We start from the raw sequence: 12,968 nt of genomic DNA, 5'->3' as shown, positions 1-12,968 counted from the left end.
AAAGCCATGCCTAACTCTCTTGCCACACCTTTACTGTTGCTCATATTTCAGCATTGAGACTGATGCTATCTTAGATAAATCTTTTGGTGCCATAATTCTGTCTCTCATGCAACACACAGTCTGGAGTGGCTTCACCTTCCTCAGCAGAACAAGAACCACAGCTGTTATGAGCTGCCAATCTTTGCTGCAGGACTTGCAACAGAGAAGCTTGTGCTTCTGAGGCAAATCTCCCAAAGACCTAATGGATCTTTTGAAAAACATGGAGTCATGAGAAAGCCCCAAAGTGCTCAAATCCTTCCAAGAGCTCCTATTCTTAAAACTGCTTAATTCAGTCAAAATGGGATTTGAAAGCTCTGAAAGACAGAAAACAACATCTTTTCCTTTTATGGCACTGGAGAAGGAAAGAAGATTTCCACTGATTGTGCTTATCACTGATTGGTGCATCCAGTAACTTCAAGGCATCCCAGAGCAGGCAGTCTGGTTTTGTCCCTGCTCTCCAAACACTGTATTTTCATGTGTGAAGAGCTAAATGAGGTATCTGCAGCTTTTGATAATACCTTCAGCTTTATAAAACAAAACAGAGAGCTGAATAAATGCACAGAATGTCCTAGATGCTATCGACCTAACTGGGAGCAAACACCCTTGGGGATATGCACGGGGACTATTCCTCTTTCCCTGCCTTTTTTGCACACAGAGAAGTGGGAATTTGTTTTACAAGAAACAAAACGTGTAATTAAAACTTTTCCTGGAGCTTAAACTGCCCATTTTACCATACACATTGTTTTAGAGTGTTCTTCTATGTAATTTTGACAGTTCAGACTTCAGAGGGAGAAGAACGGTTTGTTCACATTTCCTATTTTTATTTTCTATTTTCAGAACAGGATGTTGGGTGATAAAGAAGAAACCGCCACCCAGGCAGAATGTAAATTCACATGTGCTGTTACCACTAGCACTATGTTCAAGTCCCTGAAAGTCCTGAACAAGCAGGGAGATTACACCACCTTCTGGACAAAACTTTCTAAGTCACGCATACAGTTTGCTCCATATAACGGATGGGAACATGCCGCAGAAGCATTATACAGTTAACTACTCCCCAGGTCCAACCTCACGTTTTACCTCTATGTGAAATTTAGAATTTTCCTCTTCTGCAGAAAACTTTCATAGACAGAAATTCCTCCTGAGAATATTATTTAGGGAAAGCGCCAAGCTGCTTTGGAGTGTGAGGTGAAAAATCAGCATGTTTGGAGTCTCCAAAGGTTTTGAACATTTGAATGTATTTGAAGTTTTCCCAGATTCTGTTTTAAGAAAGTAGCAGATGTAAGGAAGTGATACAAAAAAATCTTATATAAACTTAATCCAAGCTGCTTTTATTCTCACATCAAGAGTGCAGATGCTTGTGAGAGAGAGAAGGGTTGTGTATTTGCGCATCAGAGATGAGCAAATATATTCTCTTTCTACATATCAGTCACAACCTTGTCCAGGAAATACAGGGCATGAGAAACAGCAGACTATTAGAAACTGCACATCACATGACCTAATTTTTCCTTTCCTTTCATTTTGTGCTGAACAAAGACACAATATAAGATGATCACTATTTAAGACACTGCACAAAAACCACTGCCTCTCCTCCATCAGACTTCTTTCAACATTTCTTACCCAGAATTTTTGCTCTTGGAGGTTTTGCTGGCGAACACTAGAAATTACAGTTTCTCAGAGGGAAAAAAGAGCAGTGGGATCTTCCAGCCCTCCTTTTGCTTTCTTTCTATCACAGCAACTTTTCCAGCAATAACTTTCAGTTCCAGAGCATTTCCAAATGCACAGCATCCACATCTTGCCAGAGCAGCCCAAGAAAACGGTGGGAGAAAAGCTGCCACAAGAATTTAGTACTAAAGATATCTACCTACCTAAGACAACAGGGAGCACTACTAACAAAGTGATGGCCTGGAAGGGGGGATAAGGAAAGAAAGAAAAGCCTTTCTCACCCTTCTCCACTTGCAAAGAGTTTTGTTTTGACAAGGAGTGGGAACATGTTCTTTTCCACTTCCAGCACAGGAACCATGGGAAGGCATGCCCCATCTTCAGTGCTGCCCTGGCACAGCAGCAACCTTCGGCACTATGCAAGACTTCCACCCTTTTCCTAACTCCTTCGAATAAGGCTTCATCATCTACCTCATGGGATTTCAGCCTTGCAAAAAAGACAAATGTCAGCATCTCTCTCCTTACTAAGGTTAAAGAGAAGGGGAAGCTTATAAACAGAAAATGTCAAGACTCACTAGCATTCATGAACAGAACGGATTTAAAAAATCAGCAGGATTGTACTACCCAGGATATTACTACTACAGCTTAAAATGTTCCCTGTAAATGTGATTCTTCTGGAGAATAACATTTTCACAAAAAAGCACATTTTACGGTTTACCTGTACAATATATTTTCTTCCAGCTGACAGTGTGAGGAATTTCGCTCAATAAAATTCACTGTTTGAAAAGCTTAAACCAATCTTCTTGCTTTAGACTAAGATGTCCACATTCTCCATGCAAAACACAACTTTCAGGAAACATTTTTTTTTTCTTTCCCTGGTATTGGGAAGGGTTTTTTTTTATAGGGCTCCAGGTGCCAAAGAAAATTTATGAACTCCTGCAGAAAGGTGAGAGGATATGGGTAATAGAAGATCATTTTATAGCCTATTCTTTGACATCCTGTAAACTTTTACCCCATACTGCAGAATTTGACAAGGCAGAAAAAAAAAAAAATCCATGTTTTGCTGTCTATAGATAAGGTGTACTTTTCTACCACTTAAACCCACCAGGATACAAAACCAACAATCACCCATTTCAAAAGAAACTGTGTAAGTATTCTGGCCACCAGCCAGGCTACCAAAGTGAGCTATAGCCAGCAAAAATGCACAGGACTAGCAAAAATGAACAGGACTGACCAATTATTTTTCCATCAGTTGTGCTCCTGAAAGTGAGGGGAGATGTAAAGTTATGCTATAGCTATTTCAGGCCTTTCAAAGAGTTAAGGAAAAATTCCAAATTTTAAGTAAATATAATCCAAGGCTCTCCAACTGGTCCTTATATGCTCCAATGCTAGGCAAAAAAGAAAGAAAAAAATTGGAGCAAATTTTATTGTATTAGCAAAGAAATCTACTAAACACAGCAAGATCTTTTATCATTACCATTATTATTATTATTATTACTTATTCTACCCATCTATCGATCCATTTATCTATCCCCTAATCTGTCTGCCACCCCTGACCCCCACTCTTCCCTTTTGATCTCATGTCAGGGGTAGTTCTAGCTGTCAAGGCAGGAAGAGTTTGTCACTTTAGACAAGACAGACATCAAAAAGAGAGCCAACATTAAGAAAATACTTAATTTCAAAGAGAGAGAGGAAAAGGAGAAAAACAGGAAGCCTGTAGCTCTAAAATATTCTGCACGATAAAACCAGATTGGTTCCAATGAAAGCTTTAGCACCACAAAGAACTTTCACATTGTTTTGCACATTGATATAAACCACAGAAGTCAAAATATTTGACATAGGGATTAGCTAAACACAACATTTTTATTAATGCAATGAATAAAATTATATTCCTGGTGTCCTCTGACACTAAAATTTCCTGTCATGAAGAACTGCCAACTTTTTAAAACTCACAACTTTTGAGAAAAATTGGTGTGTGTTTCAGATGTGACACCATTGAAAAGAAATAGCCATCAGGGAACAAATACACAGCAGCTGGCAAGCAAAACATATTAAATATCTCAATAACCAACTGTTAGTGATAATGTCCAAACAAGGCAACTCTTTTTATTTCAGTTTTTATTTTTTATTTTTATATTTTACCTTTCTTCAGTTTCTTTCTGCCATCTTATGTATAATAAATGATTAGCATCACCAGCAATAGCACTCACGTCTGGATTAAGCAGTTACCTTTGTCATTACATATACAGACACACACACACTCTGTGCTCTCTCATGTAAATGTTCCATTATCTCTCTGATCAGTAGAGTCACTGTTATACTGACCTTGTGCTTCAGAACAATAGCTGCAAAATGTTCTTGAAGGTAAAAAGGCTACTGATTTTGTTTTCCAGCTAGGAGGACTCTGAGCAAGAGTTCCTTAATAAATGTTGTTACATGCTGTCTCGGATGAGAAATTTTACTAGGCACAGAAGAAATAAAAAGGCTTGAATATGGCTTGCATAGTTAAAAGAAAGACATTAGAAAAAAGTTTCCAGATCTCCTGATTTCTATTAGCAGCAACCTACAGTGAAGGCTCCCAGTATTAACAGCTGCTCTTGGATGGGAGCTGTAGTGATCTGGTGACCACCCAAAGCACCTGTAACAAAGGAGGTGAGTCCCAGGTTTGGGAAGAAGAAAGGGTTTAACCCAGAACTCCTGTAGATATATTTTCAATGCACACATGATTTCGTGGGTTTCATAACATTCAGCAGTTTGCTTCCTAAAATGATAGGTAGCTGTTTTTCATTTTGTTTATATTATGATGATGGTGGGACAGCAATCACCAATGCTCTACTCTGGTTTCTAATCTATATAATCTACTAAGGCAACACTGGATGGAAATTGCCTTCCTTCAGTTACTTTCTACTTCAAAGCAGCTCTACAAATCCAGTTTTTGAACTGTGTCTAATCCAGAAACTCTTACTGCAGTGGACTTCAGTGCAGAGATTCACTGACCTGGAAATGAAATCACCTTTCACTGTCCTTTTCTCATGTCAATGTATTCAACTGATAAAAGATAAGTTCTGGAAAACCTTTATTTTCTTTATGTGAAAAAAGGAGAGACTGCTGTAAGAGTATCTTGGGTGGAACAGCAGGTCAGAAGGCAAACCTTGTCAATTGTATAGATTTAATCTGCAAGTATTAGTTACAACAAAAGGTCGCCACGCAGCTGGGCAGAGTAACATCTCTTCTTCCCAGCACTTTATGATGCAACAGCAGAGGGTGTTGCAGATCAGGTCTACAGTGTTCTTAGGAGAATGATGCAGGATTTGTTGCACAGCACTTGGAATTTTTTTTTTTCCCTGGCTGATTCTGTTAAGTTTTTCCTAAGCATTAGCACCAACTCAGAAATAACCTGAAAATAATTGACTGAAAAAAACCTCCAAACATAGGCATGTATGAAAAAAGGAGGGAGTCAACACAAGGAGACCATTTCCTTTCTATTTTTTCTTTGTCAATAAGTGAATGGGAAAAGTAAAACAGAAGTTTAATCCGCATGGGGAATACTGAAGAGGTTAATCTTCAGACATGACACAACACCAGCCTTACATGTGCACTCCCAAAGGAAATCACTGTCCTGAAATAAGGTGTTAAATCTACCCTGGACACTGGAATAACCACAGAGAAGAGAAAGATCATCAAGCACTTCATGATTCCAGGAGACTGCTTATTTCACACCTGATGAAAATCAAGACCCTGTGTGCTGTTAGCTTCCCCCATTGTACAAGAAGTGAAAATCTATGGTGAACAGGACAACTGAGGAAGTCCTACAGAGTCCCAAAGAAAAGTCTGCTCATTGCAAAAAGAGCATCTTTCTATTGATCCCCTGCTTCTCTCTTGTTTAACATTCCCATGGGAAAACCTTGGAGACTAAATCTTTAGGAAAACTTCCACATGCTACAAACATAGGCCTTTTTTTGTTTTTAATTTACAAAGAAAAGAGAAATAACTCTTTTCCAAACCTGGGCACTGTTCTAATGTCAGTACCACACCATGCTCTTCTTATGCCTGTTATTGAACAAAACAGGTTTATGGCTGGATACAGCACCAGAACAAAGTAACACACACACCCCTTCTGCCTTAACTGTTTTATTGAAAGCAGATAATGACTCAGTGAAATCATGTTCAGGGGAGGAATGCCATGCTTTCCCTGTAATATCTGTATCATTGTTAAAAACAAAATCTTCAAAGATGCATCCCGGGGGCAGGGATTGGTGGACAGTCACCCAAAATTCCTGGTTACAGACAGAAACCCATGATTTCTCCCAAGTGACATTTTACTGTGATAGCTGTTCTCAGTCAAAAGCCAACCATCATCTGCATGCATTACAAACAAAATTAAATGTTAGATCCATGTGTTTTTAATACACAACTTGGTACAAAACACACGTTTCAGTGGCTGTAGGCATTTCACACTGACATGAATGCAACCTTCTTGCACCAAGCAAGAAGGGAATTTTTACCCCACCCTGGTTCATATGATGTTGATAGCCCAACCAAATGTAAGCAGGAAATCAGTTCTGCTGGAATGACATGGACAGCCCCACAGAAGCATAATGTTTCCTGGTTTAGGTATAGGACACAAGACTGCCTTCTAACGAAGCCAGCAATGAATAAGCATTGGGAGGAATGGACTGATGCAGGGAAGACGGAACCCTTTCAGATTGACTGCAGAATGCAAATTAAGGGGTAGATTAGGTGCTCTCTGTTTTCATTTCTCTACTCAAGTATCCCAAGTCTTTTTCCTCAGCATGCCATAAATACACATTCTTCTTTGTACTTTACCTAAACTCAGTTCCTGAACTCAGAACCTTATCTGAAGGTTCATTTCGTTTCAACTCTTAGTCAAGGTTGAGGGAAAATAAATATCCTGGTGCTAGAGAATCTCCAAAGTGCCCAGCCCCCCAAACCACTTCTTGCAGGTTTACTTATGTAGATATTGCTGACACCATTTTGAGAATATTTTGACGGTATTATTTGACAGCTGAGTATGACAGAATTAAAAGACAAGAAAGCCACTCCAGTGGTAAACGGGAAGCTTTCTGGCATATGACAAGGTCCCTGGAGCACTAAGTGCTTGCCTGGGAATGAAAACTACACAGCGACATTGAGAAAAAAAGAGAATATGCATACCCCATCAATCATATCTGCTCCCTGAAAGGGAGATAAATCTCTTCACTGACTAAACAAGACAAACACGGACCTTTCAGCAGCCTTGCAGATTTTGCCAAAGTTTCTGTAAAAATAGCTTTTTAATGGAAAAAGTTACCTGGGTTTTTGTAGATGCTAAGCACATCCTTGAAATAATGAGGTAAGAATCTTTCTAATAAAAGCAGCACATCCTCCAACTCCTCCAGAATGCCCACAAGCAGGAAATTCTCATTAACGTTCAGCTTTGCTCTTTCAAGGGCCCATTCACCAGGCTCCCTGTATGAAATTAATGGAAGGAGAGAAAGGGAAAAGAGGAGGGGGAAAGAAAAGTTTAAATATGCATTCATTTCAGAAATTCAAGCCAAGGACACAACTGAATAAAAAAATATTTCGTGCTGCACTTCCAACAGAGCATAAAAAGCCCCCACCAAACCCGAGTGGCTTACTGAGCTTTCCTGTACATCTAGAATTGGTTTGGCATGTGAAAACATGATCACATTAGAAGGACATTAATCAATGTGTGGAAATACTCCATTCTGAAGACATCTCTCACCAAGTTGTCCGTACACTCAGACTTGTGAACTCCTGTATTTCAACTCAGAAGCATGACCTGTCTCACAGGAGGATGACTGCCCTAGGTGATGAAGGGTGCTAAAGTGTGGCAGTGTCCCTGAACCACATCAGGAGAACTGTTGCAAGCAACCACTGCCTGCTGTTACTCAGTGAGTACTACACAGGAGGCTACTGGCCTGTTTCCCACCTTGTCCTTCCTTTTAACTTCTGCCAAAGTCTCCATGAGCTTCCCTTTCCCTTTCATTACCCCTGACAGCCCTGTTGGCTCAGCTACAGATTTCACATTTGTTTGCTCTGAAGATCACCTTAGGGTTATTCTATCTTTTCCCCCAATAGGAGAAGTGGCAGAACACCAGTAAAACTTTATGCTTCCTTCTTAGTTTCCTGGAAGCAGAATTTGGTTAGACAAGCATAAGAATCCTAAATCCCTTAGGCTAACTTATCTTAATTATGTCCTGAGAGCAGCAGTCAGCATTCATTTTGATAGGGGATATAATGCCAGTGTCCCAAATTAAAGGAAATCAGCTTTTTCACAGGTTCCACCTGGTATGATGAACACCTGAGTCACATATGCTATCGGAGAGTGGCTGGAGATTGCACCTCTTCTCTGGCTCCATTAGGCTATTACAAATTCTATGCAATAGTCAAACATTTGTCAGAATGTCTTTTGATAACATTTATAAAAGCATATTGCTTCGTACTCTTGCTAGAACAGACCTGGAGAAGGTTTTTCATTTCCTATCACTTTCTGTGCACTGATTTGTTTTCTGGAAGGCCAGAGAATCCTAACAAATCTTTTAAAATTCCTTCTTGCAGCTTCTTGTGAGACTACAAAGTACCTGAAGGAAGGGCATGATAGGAAACCCATCTATATCAAGCTACAAAATGGTACTTCAGTATAGTGCTTAGGAACCTCATAGAGCTATGTGGTGAAAGTACTCAGGTATGTGACTGTTGTTAATGGGATTACTCATGCACACAAGTTAAATATGCAACCATAAGCATTTGCAAGTGAGGCCAAAATACATTGAGAAAAAATGTGTAATGAAAATGAAGTCATGCATCTGTTTTGCTTCTTAATCATAACTTCACTTATGCCGAAAAACTAAAGCAGGATTTTACAACGACGATACTTAGAAACTGAGACATAAGAAGGAAAGCATTTTCATGTGTTATTACTGCTCCAAAGAAGTATGCCTTTTTAAAGAAATTTTTTAAAACATCTGCAGTTGTCCCACTCTGGGGAAGCAGTAACAATAAATAAATAGAATACCTCAAAGTTGAACAAACCTAATAAAAAACATGCTTTGACTGATAATATGAAAGTACTTGAAAACAGAAAGATATCTAAAATTATTTACATATTGTTACATTAAAGTTTACTATGTAGAATCAATAATACAGCAATATGAGAACAGACATTAAGAATGAGCTAGGTCAATTACAGCAGTATAAGGCTGCACTTTACAAGTTTTAAATATGATTACTATTTCTTACACGGACATAGAAACCTGGAATTACTCATATACAGACCTCATACAAGTATCTAAGCACAGCTCAAACTGGTATTACAGAACTGCAGTGCAGTAAAATGAGTAATGAGCACACACGGCCATTGCCATTCTCACCTTGCCAACCCAGAAAAAAAATTTCCACATAAATATGTCCAGATTCAATGAATTATGCAAATATTACAACAAGAAAAGGGAACAGAAGTACATTTGCATTCCCCTCCTTATGCCAACATACGTGCATGCAGTTGCCACATTCAGTGCTACATTGCACTTACACTTTTCTCTTCAAGTAACCACTGGCTCTTTATTACCAATGGCTGACAAATTGCTGGCAGTAGCTATTGCTGAACAAATTGAGATACGTTGTATATATTTACCTGCATCTTGGATGCTGTCCGCAGAAATACGGTATGATGTAAAATAGCCTAGGATTGGAACATTCAGGGTAGTTTTCAAGGATACATACATTAATGTCCTGTGGGGGAGGAAAGGAAAAAATAATTAAAGAAAGAGAGGTTGAACACTGCATTTTCCTTTCTCTATCAACCAGAGTTTTATCTCATATTTTTTAAAGTCATACCAGAGTCAAATAATTGTGCTGAGGTTATCCCAGATACCTTAAAAGTCATTCACTGATCAAAGTATCTACTTCTAAATATCATTAGAAATATTCAGGAGGGGAAAAAAAAAAAAAAAAAGGCAAAACCCACATACTTTTTTGTTTCTGCAAATAACACAATTATTATATTGAGGTTTCCATGTGATTCAAAGCCAGGCACCTGGATCAACTTTCATACTGAGTTATATTTAAATATTCAGATTATTTTCAGACACTTCTAAATACACCTGGGAGAAAATCTGAAGTAGCCAGAATAAATCAAATTGAGACAACAGTTATTTAATTTTTCTTTTCCCATTCTCTTTCATTCAGTGATGGGAATGATCAAACATAAGCTGTAATTTCCACAGCTCACTCTTGATTGAAAAACATACATCATTTTTGATTACAATTCTGTTCATTCATCAGATGTTCAGAATTGAGCCTATTGTGTAAACTCCTGCTGAGAAAAGAATTTATTAGAAATTATTTATCATTTGCCTGATTTATTGTTCATCTAATTAGGAGCTATTTATCATTTTTCAAAGACTAGGCATAGTTACTGAACCCTGAGAAACTGTACTCCATTTCTACGTTTACTGTAGCGCAATAATAAAAGTACCTGCAAACCAATGGAATTGCACTATCCTTACCTAGTCTAATCAACCTTTACTCTGCAGGCAGACCCACTGATTCCAAAGAGATGTACAGAACAAGGAAAAAAGTGGCAGACAAAATAAGCAAAAATGAAAGGATATAATCTTTGCAAAACCTTCTTTCTTATTTCAAGATGTGTGCTTTTATAATGCAATAACCTTGATGCACATCAGTATCAAAACAATGACTAATCAAATCCATACTTCATCAAGTAAATAAAATGCAACAGAGAACACTTCAGTGGGCAACAGGCCCTCTGGAAGACAGCAGTGCTCAGCAGCATGGGAGACATGGGAGAGCATCCACTGCTCTCCCAGGGCAGCATGGGGTACAGGCCTCCAGCCGCAACATCTGCTTCTGAGACCTCAACGCAAAAAAGCTCTTCCCAGAACTTCAGCCCTCATGCCTAACTTCAGTAGTGTCACATTTGGGTCTGTAAGCTTTTTAAAGCACATTCCCGTTTCTTCCTCTGTTTTACATGCATGCATATCATATTTTATAAGAACATCAGAAAACCCTGGGCTGGGAAGTAAATCTCATGGTGAGGAGTCATCAAAGAAAAAAATAAAAGTTGCCATGTGGAATATGAGCAACCTGATTTCCCTTCTCCCCCCAGTGTATTCAAACATACCGATAAGGGCTTGTCTTAAATACATATGAGAAAATTTATGGTCAAGGCCTGAATTTTGACATTCAAGCCTCTGAGATGACACTAACCAGCCCCCCGTTCTCAATCCTATATTACTGAGAAACATACTGGTGGCACAGTAAGGTAGCACAGGGAATGTGTCCCTCCTATCATATAAAAAAAAATCTAAAAATAGCAGTTCTTTAAGTTTTATTGTGCTCTTACTATAGATGCCATCAGATATGTTTTTCAGGGATGTTTTCAGCTCTTACTGATACGGTTTAGTAGTGGACTTGACAGTCCTGGTGTAAAGGTTGGACTTGATGATCTTGAAGGCCTTTTTACCACCTAGTCGATTCTATGATTCTATATTTTCAGTTTCCACAAGAACCTGCAGAGACCTGCAATGAATTCATAAACTGGTTGAATTTTAAAAAATCTAAAATACTGCCCTAAGAGTACCTAAAATAATGTTCAAGCCAGCTCGCCCTCAATTGATGGATTAACTGAAAGGCAGAAACACCTACATAAGACTTAAAATTCATTAGTAACACCCAGCCAAGAAACATTCATCTTTTCTCTGAAGAGAGCAAACTTTGAAGTACTTTTTTGTAGAACAATAAACAATTTCCTTCAGTTAATCTCTTTAACTCACAGCAAATACTGTACCACTTGCAAAAAAAGGTGACCTTAGCTTTGAGAGCTTTCTTTCATTCCTCTATAAAATCCTAGGTGTACTGGAGGAAATAATAAGTTTTCATTGCCCACTAGAATTAACACCTAAGTTTTTTAAAATAATAAATAATTATTTGGCTTCAGAGAACTCCCTTTTCTTGATCCTTAGGATCACAACCATGAATTACAAAACCTCCAGATTCTACTATGGATGTACGGCAATTATAAGTACACCTGAAAATTTAAAATGAGGAATCCTAATTCAAATAAAGGCATCCCTTGTAGATATATTTCCATGAATCATCCATTATCTATGGGAAGCCATAAAAACAGCCTTCCTCTCACAACCAAAATGAAAAATACAACATGTTGTTTTTCCATGCCCTGCCCTTGTGGGATATTGCAGCTTCTGTGAAGCCAGGAGACCATGCTTACAGCCCAGCCACACTGAACGCTCCTTACTTCAGTCTGAAGGTTGCAGATGTGAAGCTGAGGTGTGTCATGAAGGCTACAGAGGAAGCAGCGACCTAAATAAATACCTTTCAAGTTTCCATAAAGGGAAAAAAAAATGAAACAACATGGAAAACCAGTGAGTGAGCCCAGTCTAGGGTGACCGCTCCTGCTCACAAGGCTATTCTTCATGCATTGCTAGTCAGCGGCACAGTCTAGCCCTCACCATTGCCAGCCAAAGAAAATTTTTTATGGAAACTAAACTGTAACACAACAGATTTTTGACCCCAATTAGAGGTGGTTTTACTTCACTAGGTGATATTTAATGTTTCAATTCAATTTCAATTGAGTATTCAAGTAACACACAACAGCAAGACAACCTTATTTCTTTCACATTCTGGAGGGATTTGGTATTTGTGCATCTATGCTAATGGCACTGGCAGCAGATGGCTGTGACATGGGCATCACCTCCCAAACCAGCACTGCTAACTCACCTGAAGCAAAGTGGTTCCCAGCCCATGTTATTGTGCTACTGAGCCCCCCCAAGGAGGGCTGCCAGGTGGAGTGATCTGTGCCAGACGGGGTGGGATGATGGTCCTCTAGAAATGACAACCTGAACAAGTCTATTGGACACCAGTGGAACGCTGCAGAGCAAGCAGCTGGCACTTTGGGGAGAGGCTTCATGAGATGGTGAGACAAAAGGGGGGCACAAAATCACAAAATGGAATATAGAAATCTTTAGAATTAGTTTTAAGTAATGTTAAGTTTGAAGGCTTTGTAACAGTAGCAATGGAAAATTACTGAGGTGCATGACACATAGAAAAAAAATAGAGCGCAGCTAGAGAACATACTGAGAATTCTCACAAGATAAATCGTTGTAATTGACATAGTTTTAAGAAAAAAAAACAGTCTAAAAGAACAGGACACAGGATAAGGAGTATCTGGGAACTGCAGGTGTCCAGGATGGGCTACAGTTAAACTA

The 12,968-nt window shown here is 38.8% G+C and overlaps 1 protein-coding gene across 1 annotated transcript in view; it reads right to left on the bottom strand.

Annotated features, from left to right (window-relative positions):
* Nucleotides 1–12,968, bottom strand: part of UST (uronyl 2-sulfotransferase) — a 169,740-nt gene that overhangs the window by 24,827 nt on the left and 131,945 nt on the right. Inside the window, exons 6-7 of the mRNA XM_062641961.1 lie at nt 9,356–9,453; nt 7,010–7,167 (exon numbers count right to left, since the gene is read on the bottom strand). Coding sequence (XP_062497945.1) covers nt 7,010–7,167; nt 9,356–9,453 — 256 coding nt within the window. The remainder of the gene's footprint in view (nt 1–7,009; nt 7,168–9,355; nt 9,454–12,968) is intronic.

Source organism: Pezoporus occidentalis, unplaced genomic scaffold (assembly GCF_034315485.1).
Source record: "Pezoporus occidentalis ecotype Australia unplaced genomic scaffold, CSIRO_AGI_Poc_V1 ctg7, whole genome shotgun sequence".
Classification (NCBI taxonomy): Eukaryota; Metazoa; Chordata; class Aves; order Psittaciformes; family Psittacidae; genus Pezoporus; species Pezoporus occidentalis.
This window is presented reverse-complemented; position numbering and strand designations above follow the sequence as displayed.